Genomic DNA, 25,719 nt, shown 5'->3' with positions numbered 1-25,719 from the left:
TTCACATTGAAACTCAGGGTCTTGTGCCTTCATCTTACCTGCCTGCTTTAGTGATGATCATTTCTGTGCCAATATCATGGAACCTTTTCCAGAGGTCAGCGCACTGCAATTCCACCTGGATCTCCTCCATGGATGAGGTAGGAGGTGGTTGAGAGATGGGGCCGCTGGATGTGAGGTCAGAGTGCGTGTCAAATGAGCAGGATGTCCTCTCAGCCAATGCTTCAGTGTCTGAACCCGTACTCTGCTCTGAATCTAGACAAATGAGAGAGCACACCAGATCAAACTATCAATTTCTAAAAATTCCCCAGAAGGAAGGCATAAAGAAAAGGCAGCATAAGGATTTTTTTAAGTATATTTAAAAAAAAAAGACTAGTGCAACAGCATCTCTTTTATTATATGCATGCTATTGTTGTGATTTACAATCTGGTTTCTGGTTTTCTGTTCCTAACATGACATCTGGAATTTTCGTTAAGTTTTAAAGCAGCTGTATGAAATTGCCCACAATATAAAATATAAATAGCAAGAGATGTATTCAGGATGCACAATATTGGAGCACTCCAACTGGAGATGGGAGGAATAGAAAGAAAGAAAATTCACTCAACACCAGAGAAATAATGTTCTGGTTACTCATATGTCATGCCACATAATGTTGCTCTTGCTGTTAGGTATTTTTAGACAAAACGCTTGTTTTCCTTCTTTTTAGTATCTCAGAAATAATGGCTGTTGCTTTTGGTTTTGGGTTATTATTATTTTTGGCAGAGCTTTCTTTGCAAATATATGTTATTTGTTCCTCTATTATAATTTCTGGAACAATGTTTTTTTTCCCTTCAGAAAATAACCACATTGCACCAAAGCTGAAGAAGGAAGGATGGCGAACATATGGGAAGAATTATTGGGAAAGTAATTGTTATTTCAAGGGACACCTAGATTTTTGCAGGGGTCTTAGGATATAAAAGTCTGGCTAACAAAGGAGAGGGGAAACAGAACAATGGGGCTTAACGAAAGAAATGGCTTGTGCCCAGGGCCGGTGCTAGGGTTTTTTGCGCCCTAGGCAAGATCACCTTCTCCCCCCCCCCCCCCCGACCAATCATATTTCAAACACAGATGTATTATAGGAAGAATGAAAAGCACAGAATTTGCAATTGTTAATTTGTTTTTTAAAAATTGTGAAAACAAGTCATAAAACAATTTCTGATTTATTTTCTCAAACAGAATACAGTTTTAGTAAAGAACTCACTTTGAAAAATGTTAAATGTGATGCTGAAATTTTGACTCTTTAATGTTTCAATTTCAAGCAAATCAAAATCTTATTTTCCTTTGCATATTTTGTTAACAGTGCCTTCAGGTTAAGTGCTGATGCTTCAGCACGTTCGAAGTTGTGCCAAACCATTTTCAAAAACTGCTCTGCAAACACCGAAAGTTTGTGGATATTCACAAACATGGTGTGAATGTTTCAATGGCCTTCTGAGGTTTGGTGAGCTGGAAGGCAGCACAGGACCCTCTTGGTCATGGCCCCCTGGTTGGTAAATCCTTTTCCTAGAGATGCCCAGCTGGTTCCCTCCATTAAGGCTTTCAAGTGAGCCATAAGAACTAGTTCTGTTTCCCCCAAGCATTTGGCATGATGTGACTCTCTCCCCACAAGGTGATGTTATTGGATTCCGTTATAGTGCTGTTTGCTACTTCTTGATGTGATCGTTTCCACGTTTGTCTTCCAGTTTCATTTTTTATTATTGTGAGTTGCCTTGTGAACCAAAAGGAGGAGTACATGTTTTTTTACTTGTCAACCGCCCTGAAAGTATTATTGGATGGTATACAAGTATAATAAATAAAATAGGATATACTCCAAGCTCTATCACTGGTACCTCCCTAGGATTTTCATTTTGATAAAATGTTATGCCTCCAGTTCTTCTACTTATAAATAAAAACAGGCAAGCAGTATTCGGTTTTCTTTCCTTTTATTGGTCGTTTGCACAGATAGGAACTTCAGCAATGTATTGCTAGTGCAACGAAATGATTTTGCACCAGCCTAGAAAATTTGTACACATTAAACAAAACCTGAATATCAAGGACACCAATATGAAATGACACATCCCATATTGCATGCGTAATATGTTTCATTAACTTAACTATTGATCATGTTGAAAAACATGAGAATAAACCATCTAACAAGCATTATCCAAGTCATTATAACAAGAATACAAATATACAAGCAACCAAAATGCATGACTCTCATACAGAATATATTGGAGTACAAGTGCAGGAAATGTAAGCAGTTCATACCAATTGAAAGATGTCCCAGGGATTAGAGGATAATACTTGGCTTTTATATAGAGCAAAACACTTCACAAAGAATGTTCCCTTTTTTCTGTTTAATGTTGTAAAATTTTGGTTTATATATGATTTAAATATTATTTAATTTTATTTATGACATGATTTAATGTAGTTATGATTTGAGTATGATGTTATTTTCATTTAGTATGATTATGTGTGTTTTTATTTTAATGTTCTGTTTTCTTTTGTATATTTGTGTATGTCTTTTTAAACGAAATAAAGCTTTTTTCAATTAAAAAAATGGAAAAAATGAGAAGCTAGTTTTCAAAAGTGAAATTGACATGTTTAATCGGACAAAAGTCATTTTCTTTAACATTTGTTAAAGACTGGAAAGCTCACATAGACTTTTTGCAAGAAACAGAAATAATGATATAGGGATTTGAGGATTGAAGATAATGTTTGTTTATAGAAAATGAATATTGTTTTTATATAGCGGACAGATGAAGAACGGGAAGTTCTTTATTTTCCAAATCTTATTTTTCTGTTTCTCTTTTAACCTCTTTTCTACCTTCCTTCCTTCCTTCCTTCCTTCCTTCCTTCCTCTATTTTTTCCTCTCCCTCCCTCCCTTTTTGTGTATTTATTGTATCTAGATAAAAGTCTTGGTTTTGTTTTTTAAAAGGGAAAAGATATTAAGTTTTGCTTGTTGCCCATTTGGCTCCAAAGGGAGCCTGTTTCAGAAGCTCTAAGTCTGCATTTGAAGAAAGAAACCTACAATAAACATCCATCGCTGGCACTTTTGAGAACCGGTTGCTCTCTTTTTGCATTCTTTTGGGTTTCTGTGCCTCCCACCTGACTTGTTTGGATCGTCAAAACACCTCAGATAGCTTATAAGGCCATAACCTTTGCAATAGCTCAGGCTGGTAGGTCAGGATTATTGTGAATGGAGACTAAGACAGAGAGGTTATAGCCTGCCTAATGCCAGCCTTACAAATTCATGGGAGAATGAATGGACTTTCCGCTGGGGAATCCCTCATTTGTAGCTTAATCTCTTAGGCACTATGCCAGTGCAGCTATAATGTGCTCAAGACTGCCATGATTCAGCCACATCTAATTTATCAAATAGTTTTCATTTGTAACAGCATCTTTCCGTAGTAAACCCAGGATCAGAGAAGGCTGAACAAGAGACAGGCAGACATGGGTGTGACTGAAATATACTACACAGTTGTTTCCTTAAAAACTACTATCAAAAGCTGTTTTCGAGTCATGGGGTTCGAGAAGGCAAAACGAATTTTTTGTCATTTGACAGAAAATGTTCTGCTGATGAAACATCACCTAATTATTCTGGATTTTTAAGCAAGCTCTCTGCCTAAGAAAGAATGGACTCCTATATTGTTTCTCATGAGAAAAGGAATTCAGCAAATTATTTCTGTCTGTTGGGTCAAACTGTGTGTCAATATAGGTTGTTCTAATGTTTACATAATGCATTCTAACATTTTGGGCTCCTGTAGATGCACGAACCCGTGCAACATTAGGGCAAAGCCCGTGGCAGTTTATGTGTTAAATTTACCTGGAATTCCCAATGCAAACCTGCATCCAAAATTAGGGCACAAGCCCTCCACACAGAATTAAATGCACACAGATGTCAATCCCCATAGGAAGTCAACTGAGCCTTTCCCACCCTCCCACTTTGCCAGCCCTCAGCTGGGCACATATGTTGAGCACACTGCAATATGCCTCAAAACAGGTGTCCAATGGCACAGAGTGTGTTTCTCCCTTGCTAAAAGTCCCTTTTGGGGAAGGAGGGGTTTCAAAGTCTTCAATGGAACTGAAGTCATCTCTTAGGAGAGGCTTTGCAGCATGCCATTTACAGCTGCCCAAAACCAGTTCAATCAATAAGTGAAAGCTTAAAATAAAAAAAGCAAAAACCCTAAGAGACTACAGTTTAACCGAAAGTTTGCTCCTGCACTTTGGTATCTGTCCGATCAACCAACCCCTGGCTCTACCGATAGGTCAGCCTTCCACCAACCTGGTCTCTTCCAGATCTTTTGGACTACCATTCCCATCAGCCTCAGCCAGCACAGTCAAATTGGTTGGGGCTGGTGGAATATAATAATAATAATAATAATAATAATAATAATAATAATAATAATAATAATTTATACCCCACCCATCTGGCTGGGTTTCCCCAGCCACTCTGGGCGGCTTCCAACAGAAATATTAGAATACACTAATTTCTTAAAGATTAAAAGCTTCCCTAAACAGGGCTGCCTTCAGATGTCCTCCAAAAGTCTGGTAGTTGTTTTTCTTTTTGACATCTGGTGGGAGGGCATTCCACAGGGCGGGTGCCACTACCAAGAAGGCCCTCTGCCTGGTCCCCTGTAACTTGGCTTCTCATAGCGAGGTAACCGCCAGAAGGCCCTCGGCACTAGACCTCAGTGTCCGGGCAGAGCGATGGAGGTGGAGACGCTCCTTCAGGTACACTGGACCGAGGCCGTTTAGGGCTTTAAAGGTCAGCACCAACACTTTGAATTGTGCTCGGAAACGTACTGGGAGCCAATGTAGATATTTCGAGACTGGTGTTATGTGGTCTCGGCGGCTGCTCCCAGTCACCAGTCTAGCTGCCGCATTCTGGATTAATTGTAGTTTCCGGGTCACCTTCAAAGGTAGCCCCACATAGAGCGCATTGCAGTAGTCCAAGCTGTAGTTCAAAGCATTTGGAAGAGACTAGGTTGTGGAAGGCTGATCGCTTCTCCAGCTTCCACCTCCATCATCTGCCAAAGACAAGGATGGAGATAAGATTGATTCTGTGGCCTGGCATTTGGCAGATTAATGTCTCCATAAAGCAAATGAGGGAACTTCCCTCAACTTGTCATTATTTTCCACTCTTATGATTGTTTGACAGATGCCAACAATTCCAACAATTATGAAGGTTCCATGATGGTAAGGAGGAAGGCCTTCTTAATGTATTACAACTGCACACAACTTTAATTTCACATTACTTCCTGTTTCCCATCATCCCTTCCTGTTCTCTCCTGCATCTCATCTTTGCTTGGGTAGTCAGCCTTTGGGGAAGGGCTTTTTATTAATTGATTTTAGGATGTATCATTTGCTTTTCAGCTCAAATGAGCATTCAAAGTGGCTAATAATATGGCCAACAAGGAGAAAAACCAAACCCCATTAAAACAGCCCAAAACAAAAGGCAAACGGAATCAGCAGCATTATCTTAAGGGAGCAGGGAGAATGACGCAAAGCCAGCAGAACTCTCTAAATTATGAAGGCTAAAAGCCTGGCTCAAAAGAAAAATCTGAGTAAATGATCCAAGAATCTGAAGATCTAGAAGATCTTGAGTGGGAATGAATCCTATCAATGCAGAACCAAAACAGAGAATGGCTCTATGGTTGAGGGCAATCTGGCTTCTGCAAGAGGAGTCATCCAAAGGAGGGAGCTGCTGTATGTCTCTTTACCAGCTGCTAACCAGCCAGTCTTTTCCACTCATGTACTTAAAGCAAGGGACACAGGTGGCGCTGTGGGTTAAACCACTGAGCCTAGGGCTTGCTGATCAGAAAGTCGACAGTTCAAATCCCTGCGACGGGGTGAGCTCCCATTGCTCGGTCCCAGCTCCTGCCAACCTAGCAGTTCAAAAGCACGTCAAAGTGCAAGTGGATAAATAGGTACCACTACAGCAGGAAGGTAAACGGCGTTTCCATGTGCTGCTCTGGTTCACCAGAAGGGGCTTTGTCATGCTGGCCACATGACCTGGAAGCTGTACTCCGGCTCCCTCGGCCAATAATGCGAGATGAGCGCCGCAACCCCAGAGTCGGTCACAACTTGACCTAATGGTCAGGGGTCCCTTTACCTTTACTTAAAGCAAGCCCCTCAGTGATGCGCCAGGTTTGAGTAATACAGAAGAGCACAGGAGCCTCTCGTTCTCCAAGTCTGCCAGATGTCAAGGAGTTGTCAAGTGAGCCCAGGTCAAGCACAGGGCAGGGAAGCATGGGAGACATGGAATACAATTAGCTTTTAATTAACAGAAAATAACAACATAGTAGGTCCTCGTTTGATTCCTCCCAAGCAGACTAAGGCTGCGTTGAGGGGGCAAACTCTGGGCCTTGTGTGGCCCATTGCTCAGCAACATTCAGGGCTCTCCTTGAGTAGAGTGTCAGAGGGAAAGGAGAGCCAGCAGGACTGGGATTCTCCTGCTGCTGTGTAGCAAGGTCAACCTCTGACTCCTCTCTTTCTGAGTCTTCACTCACACTGTGACTTTCAGCCTGTAACCCTATCCTGGAAGACCACCTTCTCTTGACCCCACTTGACTGCTCAAAACCCCTCCCAGCTCACTCCTTCCCCAGACTGCTCTTCCGTCATAGCTGCCAAGTCTCCCCCGGATTTTAATCCGTTCCCCGCTGGTCTCCCGAATTGAAAAAAATCCCGGAAATCCCCCAGATTTCCTACCTGCCAGGGAGGCTCCATTTTGGGTGCTGGCACCGCCCAATTTCCGGTGCCCAGACATGGGTAGCGCGGCACGAGAAGTCACTTCTACGCGTGTCCAGAAATGCGTAGAAGCGACTTCCGGTGCTACTCCGCCCAAGCCTGGGCACCGAAAATCAGGTAGAACGGCGTATGGAGTATGGAAGAGTATGCAGTAATAAATGTTTGAAAGGGGACTCCATGGAGGGGGTAGGAGAAAGTCTGGAGATTCGAAGGAATCTTTATATGGATATGTTTTTCATTTTTTATTTGTGTATAATTTTGTATGTAAAAGTAAAGGTAAAGGCACCCCTGACCGTTAGGTCCAGTCACAGATGACTCTGGGGTTGCGTGCTCATCTTGCTCTATAGGCCAAGGGAGCCGGCGTTTGTTCGCAGACAGCTTCCAGGTCATGTGGCCAGGATGACTAAGCCACTTCTGGCGAACCAGAGCAGCACACAGAAATGCCATTTACCTTCCCGCCATTTACCTTACCTATTTATCTACTTGCACTTTGATGCACTTTCGAACTGCTAGGTGGGCAGGAGCAGGGACTGAGCAACGGGAGCTCACTCCGTCACAGGGATTCGAACCGTGGGTGTGGGGATTCAAACCGCCGACCTTCTGATTGGCAAGCCCTAGGCTCAGTGGTTTAGACCACAGCACCACCCACGTCCCTTTTGTATGTGTAAAACCAAATAAAAATGATTTCGAAAAAAGAAAAAGAAAATCCTGCTGCCATATTATGTTGTTTTGATTGTTGTCTTTTATGTATCATACTTCCATTGTGTGTTTCTTTTGTATTAATATTGATGTTGTTCACCACTTTGGGGGGAACCTTCAGGCTAAAAAGCAGTATAAGTTGTACATACCATAGCTGGATGTCACAGATCTACACTTGGGAGGATATGACCCTTCAGCCATCCTGGACTCAGGCCAGTCAGGGCTTTCCAAGTAAAAACCAGCACCACAAAAGAAATTGATAACCAGTGAAGCTCCTACAGTATAACTGTTAAGATACGGCTTGGACCTGATTTTTTAAACTCTACATACTTTATTTTAACCTGTGTACATATAATGTATAGCAAAATTAAAATGACCTTTAAAAAAGGAGCAAACCAGTTCCTGCACCCACCATTGAAGCAAGACACTTCCGTCATCTTCACTGAATTTGTCCAGCTTTCCCAGCTGCCACAGCAGGATTGCAGCTACAACCAACATAATTTAAAGGGGGGTGGGTTGCTCTGAAAGGGTTGCATCTGTAGCCTGAACCCACAACTCACATGCTGACACAACAATTGTGACAAGGCGTCTTCACCTCAACTACCAGTGCCTTCCCACCACATACACGTAACAAAAGCACAAAGGAGTGCACTCCCCACTCAGAGCACAACTTGGTGTTTATTGCTTAGCAGTTATATTTGCAAAGATCATAGCCCCTCCAGTTGCATTTCACATCACGGGGACACCACAATCTTAAAAATCTAGCTGTTTCTCTCATGTTACACACAACCCTGTATTAACAATGCCCTTGCATGACCTTCTGCAAAATAATGCAATGCCTTGAAAGAGTTTTAAATTGCAGCCAGGACAAGCTTCCTTTTAACTGTTTGACACAATGTTGTGTTTGTAAAGATATGTATTTTAAAAATTGCCACTAGGGGAGTATCAAGATTCTGGACAACTGTTCTGAGCAACTACTGTTGGGAAGTTCTCTAACATTGAATCTGCTTGCATTAACATTTCTGTAGCACTCTGGTTTCCCACCCACACCCCAAGTTAAAAGTTCATCCTCAATATGATTCTTCAGAGCCATCTTTTCTACAAGCTTGCCAGGAGATCAACGCAGTCCAGGAAAATGCTCGCTGCAAAGGGCACAGGCATGAGCCAGCTGAAAGACACATCTGCTCTGTTCTCTTACAAAGCTTCCTTTCCCCAACCATGAAATCTCAATGGAACCGACATGAACATACCTCGCAGGACAGACTTTGCAGCATGCTGTGAGCAATTTACAGCTGCCAAATCCATATCAATCAAATCCCTGGGGAGATTCTTCCTTCTTCAAACCGAGCAAGTTAAAAGGGGGGTGGGGTGAAGGAAACTGCCATCAAACTCAAACACACACACACACACCAAGTAAATTTCTACAGCTGCAACAACTTCATACGCTACCCTTAAAAATTCCAAGCTATCAAATACATAGTGGGCAAAATTTCAACACAAACGATTGGAAATCCCTTAAGGTATCTCTCAGTTTGCCATTGGCTGCACTGTTCTGATTTTGTATAGCTGCCATGACTGCAAGCTCTAGCACTGCAGAATGGCAGCGAGGCGTGGGTGTGGGAATTAAGCTGGCCACAATTTTATTGCATACCTAATACAGCTATGAATGCAAAAACTGGGACCAAGGTGGCATAGCTGTAAACTTTCGGATTTGAAAATAAGGGATCAGCAGCCTCACCTGTCCTGGGGACAGTCTACGGTATATCTAACAATCCAGGATAGCAGCAGGAAATGGCGCTAGAATAAGGGAATTTCCAACAAAAAAGGGAAAGTTGACAGCTGTGGCTTGGAATAAGGGAGTTTCCCAGGGGGGGGGGGGAGAGGGTTGACAGCTATGTTAAAGGTGGAATCAAGTTATTTGTCTCTGCTTGGAATTACCAAATGAAATGGCTCAGCTATCAAACAGCAAAGGTCCCTTGGGTGCCATGGCTCAAGCCTGTGCCATCTTACTAGGATGGAGCCTTATGCCTTACTAAAGGTAAAGGTAAAGGATCCCTGGATGGTTAAGTCCAGTCAAAGGCGACTATGGAGTTGCGGCACTCATCTCTGCTTTCTTTTTATATATATATATAACATTTTATTAAATTTTCCATTTAATATGCATTTAAACATCCAATCAAATTTGCAAATAACAAATAACATATACTCTATTGTGACTTCCCTCCCTCCCCTCATAAGGTTTTCTAACCAAAACTTATCTCGCAGTTTCTTTATTTCTTCCCCTTAAGTTCAAGTCACAGGATTTACTTCAACCCTGCAAGAGTTTTTAAACTTCTACAGTTCTTTTCCATGTATTCCACATATTTGCTCCAGTCTTTTAGGAACCTTGCTTCCCCCTGGTTCCGGATCCCACTAGTAAGTCTTGCTAGTTCAGCATAGTCTATCATTTTTGTCTGCTATTCTCCTATTGTCGGTAAGTCCTGTGTCTTCCATTTTTGGGCTAATAAAGTCCTGGCCGCTGTTGTTGCATATAAAAATAATACATTGTCTTCTCTTTTAATTTCTTGTCCTACGGCGCTCATCTCTGCTTTCAGGCCTAGGGGGGCTGCCGTTTGTGCACAGACAGATATCTGAGTCATGTGGCCAGCATGACTAAACCGCTTCTAGCAAAAACAGAACGCTGTGACAGAAGCCAAAGCACACGGAAACGCCGTTTACCTCCCCGCCACAGTGGTACCTATTTATCTACTTGCACTGGCATGCTTTTGAACTGCTAGGCTGGCAGGAGCTGGGACAGAGCAACGGGAGCTCACCCCGCCGCAGGGATTTCAACGATTTGAACCGCCGACCTTCCAATCGGCAAGCCCAAGAGGCTCAGTGGTTTAGACCACAGTGCCACCCACTCCTGTATGGGAAAGTGGCAGCTATCACTGCAATGGTCCGTGGGTACAATGGAAAGGAAAACAAAAGCAGACTTGGAGTTATCCATCCCAGGTGGTGAATGGGAAGCAGTTTGACCACAACAGCTATTGTGTACTACATCTGCTCAGCTATGAGAAACTGCTCTGAAAGTCATCTCTATATATGTGCCCAATCATGCCTGCTAAAGATGCACCAGATCAATAGGACCATCTCACCTAAGAGTTGGAGTGGATGCACTCTGTTGTGGGGATTCGAACCACTGACCTTCTGATCAGCAAGCCCAAGAGGCTCAGTGGTTTAGACCACAGCGCCACCCCTGTCCCTTTTACCCTTTTACCTTTTACCATGCCTTACTACTACAGCCAACCTGGTACCCTCCAGCGTGGCTGTGCTGGCTGGGGCTGGGAGTTGCCATTTCAAACATCTGGAGGGCATAAATATACAAGAAGAGTCTGCTAGAACAGCAGCCCACCCAATCCAGCATTCTTGCAAGCACTCATGGGAAGCTTGCAAGCAGGACCTGACTGCAAAACCATTCTTTCCACTTGCAATTTTCAGCAACTGGTGGTCAGGGACATACGACCTCCTAAGGTGGAGGTAGCACCTATCCATTGCGGGTAGAAGCCATTGGTAGCCTTATCAGCCATGAATTTGCCCAATCCTCTTTTAAAGCCATCTGAGTTGGAATGGTGGCCACCACTGCCCCCTGGTGGAATCACACAATCAGTCAATGCCCAAAGCGGAGGTTACAGTGGTCAATTCGTTTTGCGAAGAATTTGTCTTGCGAATCGCGGTTTCCTATAGGAATGCATTGAAAGTTTTTTTTTTTGCCCATAGGAACACATTAATTAAATTTCAATGCATTCCTATGGGAAACCACAATTTGAGGATATAAATGGCTGGGGGGGTCCCCATCCCAATCTCTCCTTATGTCTCGGGGCCTCCTGGTGGCAGGGAGGGATTCAGGAGCTAAGGAGAGGAGGGTGAGGACAAACCCAGCTGCAAAATGGACTACCTTCGACTCTCAACACCCGCAGGATCCACTGGTGGGAGAAGCGGATTTGTGGGGAGAGGGAGGGAAGGTGGATAGAAATGTTATTTTATGTCTGGTCTTTTTGTGTTATTATATAACATTAATAAAAATTATTTAAAAAAGAAAAAGAAACCGCAATATGCAAGACACATTTTTTGCAAAATGAATTCGTCTTGCAAGTCACCATCAGATAGCAAGATGCATTCTTCTTGTGAAAAATTCGTCTTGCAGGGCATTCATCTTGCGAGGTATCACTGTATTTGAAAACTAGCACTTCATATCTGCTGTTTTGAAAGAGGAAGATTATGGCTTACAGTTGATCTATATACATATACAGTAGCTGCTTGCTTTCCACTCCTGAACTTCAGGAACAATGGTGACTAAGGCAATATATTAATTATATTATTGCATACAAAGGCGTTGGGTGGCAAGTTATTCTGAGTGGCAACTTGTTTAAAGTATAGCTATTGGGACACTGGAAAACATTTCTCTCCAGATCTCAATTAAAGGGCTTTTGACCTGGTGTAATATCTGTGGCACAAGCCTATTCGTGTTTACAGGAAAGTACAGTGGTACCTCGGTTCTCGGACATAATCCATTCCGGAAGACCGTTCGACTTCCGAAACGTTCAAAAACTGAGGCACAAAGCTGCAAATGCAATTGAGAAAATAAAAAAAAACATGCAGCAGAAGCTGTTCGACTTCTGAGGTGTGTATCAAAAATTGAAGCATTTACTTCTGGGTTTTCGGCATTCGGGTTCTGAAATGTTCGACAATGGAGACATTCAAGAACTGAGGTACCACTGTATAAGGTAAACCCCTGACCGTTAAGTCCAGTCGTGGACAACTCTGGGGTTGCGGTGCTCATCTCGCTTTACTGGCCAAGGGAGCTGGCGTTTGTCCGCAGACAGCTTCTGAGTCATGTGGCCAGCATGACTAAGCTGCTTCTGGCGAACCAGGGCAGCGCACGGAAATGCCATTTACCTTCCCACTGGAGCGGTACCTATTTATCTACCTGCACTTGACATGCTTTCGAACTGCTAGGTTGGCAGGAGCTGGGACCAAGCAACGGGAGCTCACCCCATCGCGGGGATTTGAACCGCCAACCTTCGATCGGCAGGCCCTAGGCTGTTTTGTTTAGACCACAGCGCCACCCGTGTCCCTCTCTGTACCACAGTATATATGGCCTTCTATATGGAGTTTGTCTTTTACCAAGGTAAGTTTGTGCAAGGTGGCAGCCTTAAAGAAGCAAGAGCAGGCTTCTAGACTGCCCTTCATCTGCAGAGATACCCCTGTAGCATGCAAAGGTGAAGAAAAATGAAACAAACAAATCCAGTATAAGACCTTTGGGGGGGGCACCATCCATGAAAACTACAGAGGCCATTACAAAGCACAGAAGCAGAACAGACTAGAACAGTATTAGATTACTGTAGATTAGATATTAGATTAGATTAGATTAGATTAGAACAGACAGGTCAATTTTGGATTTTAAAATGCCCGGGGAAATAAATGAGTGTTGGCCTGCTGCTTACATGATTGTTGTGTTGGCTCCAGTCACACATGCCCCTAATAAAAAGGTCTCCTACAGAGGCGGTGCCACCCCAGAGAAGGCTCTGTCCAACATTGTCACCTAATGCAGTTTACCCAGCTAGAAGCCTCCTCTGAAGAACTTAAGACACAAGCAAGCTAGTCTAGGAAGAAGCACTCCTACCAGGGGTGCCAACTTGAATAAAATATTGGGGGGCCCAGGTAAGCGACACCCTGCATAATCGATTACAAGACATTCCACATGCACACCATTTGAATGGCAATGCCCATCAACTTTGAGGGGGGCAGCCCCCTAAAATATTTTATTGGGGGGGGGGGCTAAAGGAACTTTGGCCCCCTAGGAGTTGGTTCCTGTGACTCCTACAGGTATTGGTGTCCCCAAACTGTTTAAAGTGTTGGTGGAATCAATAAAATTGTGTTATAAGAATTTTAAGGTCTCAAATATAAAATACATGTTCATAAATTTACAAGGCAAATGTAAGTATATAAACCAGGTGTCTGAAATAGTACAGGAGAGCAATCCTGAAGCCGTTTTGACTCTCCCAAGGACCTCAAATATTCCTCTTCAGTGAGGAAGTCTCTTTACTCACAACTCCTGTCTTAAGGGCGTGTTTGGGCATGAATAGGGTGAGTCTGTGACCTGAATTCAGGAACTAAAAAGAAGGTTCCGGTTTCCGCCTGCAGGAATGGCGGACCTGTTTTCCATCTCTCTGACCTTCGTAAGGAATTTGGCGGTTGCTAGGGGAGTAAATGGCAACCCCCTACCCTCTCCGGGGGTTACGGAGAGGGGCCGCTGGCCCGCGATGCCCCCAGACCCACTCCGACTGTTTTTGGAGTGGGGGGGAGCTTGGGCTGAGCACTTACGAGGGCCAGGACTCCCGGACGCTAATCTGCATGGCGGGGATTTCCATGGTTAAAGAAGATAATTAGGCTTAAATCTATGGACATACTTCAGAAGGAGGGGAAGAAGCGCTGTTTACTGCTGAGAAATTTATGCTGCTGAGGGAGAGGAGTCAAAGATTGTACAGCATCTGGAAGAAGGATTGATGGGGACGGAGCGATAAGGGAAGTGAGTTTTTATTTATTTTTCTTCATATTGTTGCCTCGTACCTTCCCGGACGCGATGTCCTGGCTTGTTTGGAGTGAAAGAGAAGCAAAAGACTGTGTGAGTTGAACTTTATAACTGTTGTTACTGAGCATATTTTTTAAAGATGTGGAGTTGCCGATGAGAAAAGCCCCCCCCTAGTCGGACGGAAGGAGTTCTGGACGCGTTCGGAGGATTTATGAGCTGTGACGCACTTTAAATTGGAGCAGCGACCTGAAGTTAAGTTCAGCTATAGGGCAAGGAGATCCATTAATTTACCAAGAGTTTATGGTTTGATGTTTGGGTCTCCTGCCTGGAAAAGCTGTAAATTCTATAATGATCGTAAATCTTCATTGCTATGAGAGAAAACGAAAGTGATTTGAGCTTTTTAAGATGGCGCTGCTTCGTGCTGCTTCGACGCAACAGGGAGCTCCATTAAGAAGATTTATGGGGAGGCTGGACTGATTAACTCACACAGGAGAAAGAACATCTGTGAAACTTTGTTTGATATTTATCTCAGCAGCTGGGAAACAATCGGATGAAAGTGGAAAACATCTATGTGACTGTAAGGGGAAGATCTGGATTATTATGAACTTGGAGGACGATTTGAACTTTAGAAAAAAGACGGCAGTGGACAGTTGCGAGGAATTCCCAATTTCTTGAAGCATGGGAACCCAAATAAAAAATTCTTTAGATGATTTGGCATAACATTCGGTTTGATTGATATATATATGTGTATAATTTGAAATATTGAATGTGATATAATTGGTTTTAATTGGAAAATTAATAAAAATATTTTTTTTTAAAAAAAAGGATTCAGGAACTAAAGTATTAACAAAACACAAAAGAATGGTGAAGCTGCCCAGGTAAGGCAATCAGTGATCATTATCAGGTACCCTGGCAGACAGGATTTCTGCTGCAGACTGCTTCCTTCTTTGATGTATGTATGATATTTTGGGGTGGTGGTCTTGGCGTACAAGGTGGGCAATTTCAAAAGTCTATATAAGGGCTTGCGCACCATTGTTCTGGGTTCTCCTCCCTCTCTGCATGTGAGGACCCTGTTGCAACAGTTTCATAAAGACCAGGCTTACTATGTAGCAGCTTTGCTTCTCAATATTCTCTGGTTGGCCTCTGTTATTTTCTCCTACCGATAGGGAGCCCACTTAAGGACTCTATATACGGGCTATTGCATACCCCATAAGGGAAAGGAGTAAAGTTTTTTTCTTATATCAATTGCAAAACAAATAATGTTATTAAGGGGGGAGGGAGCGGTGTTTATATTTTCATTATGTTTTCAATAGGCAGGAGATTTTTGTCTTTGCACCCAGCTGTGGGTTTGGCTGCTTTGTCAGTTTGCTTCATCTTTACGAGAGAAGTGGGTCCTGCTCTTCCTCCTCCTCCTCCTCCTCCTCCTTCTCCTCCGGCAGGCACAGATGGAAAGACCAGGGGAGAAGCAGCAGGGTGTTTGGCTTCTCTGCATCTTGCAGTGTTTAAAGGCCTTGACGTGACTTTTCCAGCAAAAGTTGAACGTGGGCACACACACCACATTTCCCCGCCCCCATCCCATTTTCCCTTTCATCCAAACCGTACACCAGAGGTTTCTGCTTTCAATATCCTTATGCATTATTATTATTTTTTGGAACGGGCTCACGGGGGGGGGGGGGTAGAAAAAAATCAATACACGTGGAAGTAACCCCAACCCAATAGGAGATGCAGAGTTTCCCTATTAAATTACCAGCTTCAGACTCTGGCGATCAGAAGTGATTTCCTCTTTGAAGCCTACGGCAGAGGAGTTCCTCCCACTTTGGAACACATTTCTTCCCACCGAGACTCAGGCTCTGAACCTCAAAGGGCTTCTCCCAAAGTATCCCCTGTTCCTGCCACTTGGGAATGCGGAGTTCTTGGAGGATACGACTCTTAACAGCAAGTTTCCCGCCTGTGCAACAGATCTCTGCCTCATGCTTCTCTCCCTCCCTCCCTCTCTCTCTGCATGGTGCCTTCCTTGCCCTGACAAGAAAAAGAGATGGTGAAAGTCCTACAGCAGTGCTCAGAAAACACCTTCCTTTGCTCTTTTACCCAGAGAGCCATGTGGAGCATGTGCGGAGCGAGGTGGCCACCCAAAGCCTTTGCGGTGGAAACCAAGATCCTTTATCTGATCAACAGCACCTGGCCAGACCATTTTTAGGCTTTGATGTTGACCCAAGTGGATCTGCAAGAGTTAAATCCCATGAGCGCATTGTGAGGACTTGTTTTTATTATTTTATCAAGGAAGAAAGCATCTAGCAGGGACCACTTATTTTCTCCTGCCCAGGGCCAGATTTAGGTTTGATATGAGGCCCTAAGCTACTGAAGGTAATGGGGTCCGTTATATGTCCAGCTGTCCTTTGCCAACAGCAAATTGTCACTGCGATCTACTCACGGAGCTAAAAACTGGCAGTGATCTACCCCCTTTTGGTGGGTTCAGGTCAGCTTTTTTTTTTTAGGAAAGAGGAAGGCCCGTTTTGGGGGGGTGCAGGACAAAAATTTTGAGCTTTTTTAGGGGTGCCAAAGTTGCTGAGCTTCTTTGGGGAGAGCCACTGATCTACCAGTGATCTAACACAGACATTCAATGATCTACCGGTAAATTTATGGACCTCATATCTATCTAAAGCCATTTGCACATCACAAAATAGGAGCCTACACAACACAAAACACTGTTGCTGTATGTAGGTTTTATTTTATTTGTTTTTTATCTTGTATTTTGGAAATGTACATCCAGGTGTGTGTTTTTTCCTTTAAATTTTTTTTGGGGGGGGGGGGGGCAAGAGAGTGAGGCCCTAAGCTTATATAGCTTATTTAGCTTATACATCAATCCGGCACCGCCTCTGCCGAAGCCCCATTGGAAGGAACAGCAGCTGCATAAGAATACTGAAGATTTAGATGCCACTTCCCCCCCCCCCAAAAAAAGCAAGAAAACTGAACAGTGATTATTAATAGGCTTGTGCAAAACTGAAAGAACAGCTATAGTGAACCTGACCCCACGGTTACCCTCCCCTAAGGTTTTATTTCATAATGGTTTTATCTTATTCGTAGATTTTTAATTTTAAAATTGAATTTTAACATTGTATCAATCTGCGTTTTAACTGAATTGTTTCTTTTATACTTGCGTTGATATTATTTGTTGTTAGCCGCCCTGAGCCCGGTCTTGACTGGGAAGGGCGGGGCATAAATAAAAATTATTATTATTATTATTATTATTATTATTATTATTATTATATCTCAAAAGCCCTAATTCAAGGAGGAAAAGAATATCAGTGTCTGCTAGGCATGTTGGCTATATTGGCTGCATACTGTCTCCGAGATGGGAGTGGCAGCTGGACCCAGCATTGAGGTCTGTTTTGGGGGGGGGACACCCCATGGATTCAGACAGCAGGTATGGACTTCAATATTATGGAGTCCTGAGCAAGGACAAGATTGCCCCCCCCCTTAATAAAAAAAGAAAGAAGGAAGGAAGGAAGGAAGAAGTTTTTGAGCTATTTATTAGGAAATTCACCATATCCATATGCCCATGTTTCCCTGGACAGTTTTGCCGATTTTCGGAAATTACGCATGGACGCTATTTCCGACCGATGGATCACATATGTGTGCAAAAAATTCCAGACATATGTCAGCCCTACCCAAAGGCCCCAGGGCAGATTACATAATACAAAAAGGACAATGAAACCACAATGAAATCACTAGACAGATTACCCCTGAGAGATAGCTCAGTGGGTAGAGCATGAGACTCTTAATCTCGGGGTCGTGGGTTCAAGTCCCACGTTGGGCAAAAGATTCCTGCTTTGCAGGTAGTTGGATTAGATGAGCCTTGTGGTGCCTTCCAACTCAACAATTCTATGATTCTATGATCTCCAGCATTGAAAAAATATATATAGTAGCCATGGGCAATCTTAAAAGCATTTGTCAAGAGGCTTGCGGATCTTGGTTTGGAGAAGAAAAAGCCAAGATGGAGAGGAAGTTCATTTACTTCACGTATTAATCCAAGCCTCCCTAATTCGTCCTTCCTGATGCAAGAGGCAAACTCCAAACAGAAAATAGTTCATCACTTACACAAAGGAGTCATTTTTCCTTGGAGGTACAGCCCAAATTTTAAAATTACCATATACGGTACATTTAACACAGGGCAGTGACATTAAATTTCAGGTGCTTTCAGCCTGACTGGGCAAACAGGTGCAAAGTCTTTCGTCTGAAATCCGCTGGGCAGTATATTCTCATAACAATTCCAACTGCAGCCTCCAGAAACTGGTTTTAGCTCAGGTTTAAAAAAAGGAGCAGCAGCAGGGGTTAGCCATAACATGCAATAAAAAGTGGGTAAACATAGATGACACTTCAAAGTACTGAGCTGGGAGGCTGCTCAGCAGGAAGAGGAAAGGAAAAAGTCTATAAATATCAGTTTGCACTGGACGCTCGGAAGAGGAAATTGTGATTCTGCTCCAGCCAATAGAAAATACACACATCCTGCGCTCACTTGGATAAGTGAGAATCCCATGCAATGATGGAATGGACAAAAGGAAAACAGGAGAATTTTGAATCCTTGTCCTAAAAGGCCCAGGAGGTTTAATAAAGCCTAATCTGACTGCATCATTTGAGGAGCACAAGATGAATTTGCCTGTCCTAGAAGGGCAAGACATCTTTCCAATGGCCCGGCCTCTCAGCGGCTGGGAGAGAGCCTCCATTTTCCAGCTTGTTGTATTTTAGAGAGTAAAAACTCTGGATACATTGGGGGAATCTGAATCAGGGCCAGCCCAAGATACTTGGGCACCTAAGGCAAACCACAAAATAGCACACACATCCTGCCAGGGAAGAAGGGGCGACTGAAGAACTACATTAGGAGCAGGGAGTGGGATAAAGACAGGGCCAGATTTAGGTTTGATGAGTCCCTAAACTACTGAAGGTAATGGGGCCCTTTATATGTCAACAACAAATTGTGGGGTCCCAGGTAAGGCCCTGAGTGCTCCCTGGAAGGACAGATCGTGAAGCTGAGGCTCCAATACTTTGGCCACCTCATGAGAAGAGAGGAATCTTTGGAAAAGACCCTGATGTTGGGAAAGATTGAGGGCACTAGGAGAAGGGGACGACAGAGGACAAGATGGTTGGACAGTGTTCTCGAAGCTACGAACATGAGTTTGACCAAACTGCGGGAGGCAGTGCAAGACAGGAGTGCCTGGCGTGCTATGGTCCATGGGGTCACGAAGAGTCAGACATGACTAAACGACTAAACAAACAGGTAAGGCCCACCCCACATAATCTATCACATGACACAGTGCACACCCACCATTTGAATGGGAATGCGCATCAACTTTGTGGGGGTCCAGCCCTTTCAAATATTTTATTGTGCCCCATGGCCCCTAGGAGTTGGTTCCTCTGTGCTGGAGTATCATGTTTTCCCCCCTAAATTGGGCAGAGGCTTCCCACGCTTTGGGAAGGAGGTGCCAGGGGAACATTTAGGGGACTAGCCCAGTCCCCCAATAGCCTCCCTAGTCCACGCACGCCACTGAATCCTATGCATATTTACTCGGGAGTCAGTCTCATTGTGTTTAATGTAGCTCACTCCCTGGTATGTCTATTTAGGACTATGGCCTTGATCCCAGCATGCAAGCATGTGCGCATGCACACATCCACGCACCAGTTGGCTGTCCTCTAAAAACCCTAATTTTTGCATTGTTAGAGGAAGGCCACAACCCTCTTGAAGAGAATAGGTACATGTGACATATTACCTTCACTATATCAGGGAGTGTAGAAGAGACATAAAATGTTCTTTTCTATCCAGGGCAGGATTTCAGTTTGATGAGGCTCTAAGCCAGTGTTTCCCAACCTTGTGCCTCCAGATGTTTTGGGACTACAACTCCCATCATCCCTAGCTAGCAAGACCAGTGGTCAGGAATGATGGGAATTGTAGTCCGAAAACAGCTGGAGGCACAAGGTTGGGAAACACTGCTCTAAGCTACTGAAGGTAATGGGGCCCTTTATATGTCCAGCTGTCCTTTGTCAACAACAAATTGCAGCTGTTTTTTGTGTTGAATATATGCTATATGGTAATTTATGGACCAAAGAGATATCTAAAGCCATTTGCACATGCAGAATGTAGGCACCCTATATATAGAAATGAGCAAACCAGTGATATTTTAGGGAGCAGGCTAGTAGGTGGGGTCCATTACTTACATCATAGGAGCCTACACAACACAAAACACTGTTGCTGTACGTAGGTTTTATTTTATTTGTTTTTTATCTGATATTTTGGAAATGTACATCCAGTGGTTTTTTTCCTTTAAATTTTTTTGGGGGCCCCCAAGAGAGCTTGTTTAGCTTATACAGTCATACCTCGGGTTGCGTATGCTGTGGGTTGCATACTTTCATGTTGTGTACTCGGCAGACCCGGAAGTCTTTACTTTCGGGTTCCGCCGCGCGTGCATGCGCAGAAGCGTACTGCGCTCTTCGCCCATGTGCAGAAGCACTCTATCGGCGCTTCGCGTATGTGCCTAAGCACCACTTGGGTTGAGTACCACTGTACGTAAATCCGGCACTGGATAAAGATCTATATTGGGAACAAGGGAGGGAATCAAAGGCCATCACAGGGGCCCACTCTGAATCAAGTACACGCTGGGACCCCTCAATTTTGGGGGCAACCTGGCACCTCCGCTTCAGGCTGTTGAGATGTGGTGGCACTGGAGGGCCATAGATAGGGATGTGTTGAGATAGAAGAGGGGAGAGATAAGGGAGAACTAGCAAAACAATAACAGGGCAATCAGAGAGGAAGGCATGGGCAAACTCAACTGGCTTGGTACATTTTTGCACATTTATGCATAGCTGACCCCTCGGCGTGGGGTTTAAATACGCACTTCAGCATTTTCTGCTTGAAACGCTTCAGGTACGTTAGCTGAACAGAGGTTAATGCTATTAAAAACATTTAAAGGCCACGGTGTAATTTTAACTGCTTATAGTGGTACACCCGGTATAAATTTAACCTTGAAAACAAACATTTTAATATGGGAATCTGTGACTCATGGTGGCTTTTGCATACATGTGAGCCCATGCCAGGAGCACGCAAGGAGCACAGGAAACACTCCCCTAGGTTGCATGCTGTTGCTTCACCAACAAATATTCTTTGGGATTCTCAGAGTCCCATGAGCTTTGCTGCAGCCCAAAAGCAGGAATGTTGGTGCCTGGGCATCAAATCCAAATGGCAGAAAATCCCTGCAGTGATAAATATATATACTGTATATATAATAAATTGATAATGTATCGCTCCTTACTAGTTACCAAAAGACACCGCCTGAGCCAAGCCACTCTCTCCTGCCCAAGGGAAGAGCCAACTCATAAAGCTACACGAGGCAAGACTGTGCGCCAAAAATAGCTGCAGGAGCCAAGACAATGCTAGAAGCAGCTTTGAGCTCTGGCGAGAAAGGTCCTTAACAAGGTGAGATCTCCAGCTATGCAAATTATTTCTGGGCCTACAGGTCTCTTTACTTTGCATGCTTCTGTGGTTGCGTCAATGGGAAGCGTTGGATAGAATTCGCTATATCCCTCAGCCTATCAGGAGGATAAATCTCTGACCAATCGTGCCGGCTATTACTTTTCTATAAAACTGGTTGAATTTATTATTGTTATTATTCTTTTGGAACTAATGAAACCGCCCCATTATTGCAGTTTGTTTTTTTACCCATCCTTCAATTAACTGTTGCCCAGAAGAAGAAAAATACAGAAGAAGAAGAAGAAGAAGAAGAAGAAGAAGAAGAAGAAGAAGAAGAAGAAGAGGAGGAGGAGGAGGAGGAGGAGGAGGAGGAGGAGGAGGAGGAGGAGGAGGAGGAGGAGGAGGAGGAGGAGGAGGAGGAGGAGGAGGAGGAGGAGGAGTTTGGATTTGATATCCCGCTTTATCACTACCCGAAGGAGTCTCAAAGCGGCTAACATTCTCCTTTCCCTTCCTCTCCCACAACAAACACTCTGTGAGGTGAGTGGGGCTGAGAGACTTCAAGGGAAGGTTGTTCCACATGGTGGGTGCCACTACCTTAAGGCCCTTTTCCAAATAGCCGCAAAATGGGTTTCTGATCGCTGTGGCACTTCCAAGAGGTGGGTGGGGCTGAGAGACTTCAGAGAAGTGTGACTAGCCCAAGGTCACCCAGCAGCTGCATGTGGAGGAGCAGAGACGCGAACCCGGTTCCCCAGATTAGGAGTCTACCGCTCCTAGAACAGCTTATTGCTTTCATAATAGCTGGCAGAATTTACCGTACGTTCCTCTTTTAGTTCCTCTTTTAGTCATTCTGATATTGCCTGCTGTTGAACTGCATAGCTAAATAATAGATTTGGGAATTCAAAGTCATTCCCTGCTTGCTTAGGTTTTCTAGTACATTTGGTTGAATGTTTTGTCATCTTTCCTTTGGGCAAAAGGATTCCCAAATCCTTTGCCACTTTAGGGCTCATCTACACTTCCGCTTGCGCCGTGCTTAGAAAGCATGGGTCCAAGCAGTTTTCCCCTTGCCCTGCTCCTTTCCAAGAGGAACTCCACTCTATACATAGATCAGAGGAAATGGCAATCTGGGGGAAACCCAAATCACTGTTTTCTCTGGCTGAGCACCAAAGAGCAGTTTCTCCACAGGAAGCAGTGAGAAAAAAAGGAAGTGTGGATAAGGCCTTGGTTAAAATGCTGACCCCAAGAAATCCAGGTACTTCCTCTCTCTGCAGGTGCTACTGCCAAGAAGGCCCTCTACCTGGTTCCCTGTAGCCTCACTGCTCACAGGGAGGGAACCACCAGAAGGCCCTCAGTGCTATACTGGGCCGAGGCCATTTAGGGCTTTAAAGGTTAGCACCAACGCTTTGAATTGTGCTCGGAAACGAGCAAAGATCAGAAAGAGAAACAAATCCAGTTCAAAAAGACATCTATTCATTCATTCATTCATTCATTCATTCATTCATTCATTTACTTATGTGCTTAGAATGTTTTTATGTCACCTCTCACCGAGTAGAGCAATGGCAGAGGTCCCAAGGAAGAGTACAATTAATACAGTTACAACAGGTTTTTTATTTTAAAGAAGCCAGTAAAAATAATCCACAAAAAACCAGCTCCGCAAATACCAAAATTCAATGCATATGTACAACAACAGCAACAAAAAAAAACATCAGGAGGACACAGCTCAGTAACAAGCAGACAAACAGACATCATCCTCACATCAGCCCAAACCTCCAGTCGAGTTTCCCAAGCCGTTTCATGTAGAAGGGAGGCAGAAAGGAACCTGGAGGGCAATAGCACCACGTTCTGAGACTTCAAATCCACAAAAACTGGAACCAGGCCTCATCCAGGCAACTGCTCTGGAGAGATACTAGGCTTGGCAATACTGAAAGCCACTGAGAAGTCCAGGGGAATGAGCAGGGTGGCACTCTCTCAAATCCATTCCACTGGGCTAGTCATTCATCAGGGTGGCCAAGGCTGTTTCCATGCCAAAACCAGGCGTGAAGCTGAACTGGAATGGATCAAAACAACCTGCAACATCACAGACTACCTGGAGCTGAGAAGAACCACACACTCCAATAGCTTGCCCCCAAATGCTGGATCAGAAACCATGAGATAGGAATTAAGTTTCTTCAAGCTATTGCGGTTCATACCTTTACTCACAGAGGCATTAGCCACATTCAAGGTCCAAATGTCCAGTCCTACCTGATTTTACAGATGCGGGTGGCGCTGTGGGTTAAACCACAGAGCCTAGGGCTTGCTGATCAGAAGGTTGGTGGTTCAAATCCCCACGATAGGGTGAGCTCCCATTGCTTGGTCCCTGCTCCTGCCAACCTAGCAGTTTGAAAGCACACAGTGCAAGCAGATAAATAGGTACCACTCCAGCAGGAAGGTAAACGACGTTTCCAGAAGCAGCTTAGTCATGCTGGCCACATGACCCAGAAGCTGTACGCCGGCTCCCTCGACCAGTAAAGCAAGATGAGCACCACAACCCCAGAGTCGTTCATGACAGGACCTAACGGTCAGGGGTGCCTTTACCTTTACCTTACCTGATTTTACAAACTGTAATAGACAAGGTCCGGGGGGTGGGGACAACATCACCATGGCTCCAACCTATTTCTAGCACTGGTGTGAATAGCCCTGGTTTGTTTTGTGATAATTTCCTTTGCACATACTCTCCTTTAGAAATGAAATGGTCATTTCCCACTTGCACTGAAAATTTGTATCCTGGGCTCTTCTTCTTATTCAGTACAATCTGATATATTTGGTGTTGAGATATAGTGAAATCCTATCAGAATCAAGGACCAGCAAATTCAAGCTCACTTGAGGCTTGCTCCTAAGTACGGTAAGTACTACAATTTCCCCTAGGACTAAGTCCTACTGAAGTCAATGGGACATACTTCTGAGTAGACATTTACAGGATTGCTCGATCAGTCTTATCAAATCCCACTGGGTGTTAGGATAATGTGAAGCTTCTCGCTTACTGTCCAGCTGCTTGTGTCTGGACTGGGCATCAGATCAGAGAATCCAGAATAGGAAAGAAATGTTTCCCAAATTAAAGAAAGACCTCACTGGAAATATTTTTAGCAAAAATTCACAGAAAGACACATCTTCCTCAACATTTCCAGCTCATAATTCTGTGAAAAATCTAACCATTCTAAGACCAAAACCTTACATAGAGATGTTTTAACCTTCCTGGATACTATGCGTGCACTATATTTCCTGAAGACTCATACTAACCATGCACATTTTACAGTGTTATTCTGGTTGTTGTTTTCCTTTTAATGCAAGCCAATCATGCAATTTGGGTAAATCTAGGTTGGCGATGCTGCTTATGTTTGTACCGTCCTGTTATGCTGCTCTGATCCATTTCAATAGTACAAATGAGTACAATCAGCCAGGAAGTTCTCCTGTGCAAACAAACAAAATCCATCGACAATGAACAGTAGTCGGGCAAGAGCTTCTTGGTGGATTGGGCCCCTTGTCTCTTGCTTATTTCATAGAGGAAGGGAGGGTGAGTGAGCTTCCAAATGTGCAGTGGAGTCTATAGCAGCGAGGAGAGTGCAAAGAAGCAAACATGGATCTTCTGGTTGTAAAAAGATTAATATGTTTTCCATACGCTTCACTCCCTAGCCGTATTTTCCACATGTGTTAAAGATCAGTGCCAGCATCTCTCTCTGTGCTGCCGAAATGGCACGCCACATAAAATAGCTGCAACTGCTAGGACAGAAAAGAACCCTAGGAGCCAAAATTGATGGCTTGCTGCCATTCAAATCTCGTCGTCATTTAACCTTTCGCTGTTCCAAACCTGGAGAGAGATGCAGAATCACATCATAACTCCCTTTCCGTTCTCCGTTGTTCGTGCATTAAATGGTGGGGGCTGGTGGGGGCGGGGAGCAGGGGAGGAGAGGCCAAAAGGAAATTTCCCGAGTTCTTCAGAAGGCCGCAAGCTTTGTTGCATTTCCTCCTGTCAATGGGATCTAGCACAGTCCGAAGAAGTTTTATGCAAATACGGAACTTTGTGGATTGAGTGATACCACACGTCCCAAACACTGTTAAAATGTACAGCTTTTCATAGAGCTGTAGAATGGGAAGTGATTCTGAGGGTCAGTCCAACCCCCTGCAACGAAATGTTACTGCAGACTTTTTGTCCGAGAACAATTTAGGGTGAGGCTATTGTTGTAAAAGCAG

At 44.0% G+C, this 25,719-nt stretch overlaps 1 protein-coding gene across 1 annotated transcript in view; it reads right to left on the bottom strand.

Annotated features, from left to right (window-relative positions):
- The window catches only part of TBX15 (T-box transcription factor 15), a 109,620-nt gene that overhangs the window by 59,392 nt on the left and 24,509 nt on the right, over positions 1-25,719 (bottom strand). The window contains exon 2 of the mRNA XM_035141024.2: positions 39-252. Within this exon, the coding sequence (XP_034996915.2) occupies positions 39-252 (214 nt within the window). The remainder of the gene's footprint in view (positions 1-38; positions 253-25,719) is intronic.

This window comes from Zootoca vivipara, chromosome 16 (genome assembly GCF_963506605.1).
Source record: "Zootoca vivipara chromosome 16, rZooViv1.1, whole genome shotgun sequence".
Classification (NCBI taxonomy): domain Eukaryota; kingdom Metazoa; phylum Chordata; class Lepidosauria; order Squamata; family Lacertidae; genus Zootoca; species Zootoca vivipara.
Note: the sequence above shows the minus strand (reverse complement) of the source record. Positions and strands in the feature narration are given on the sequence as shown.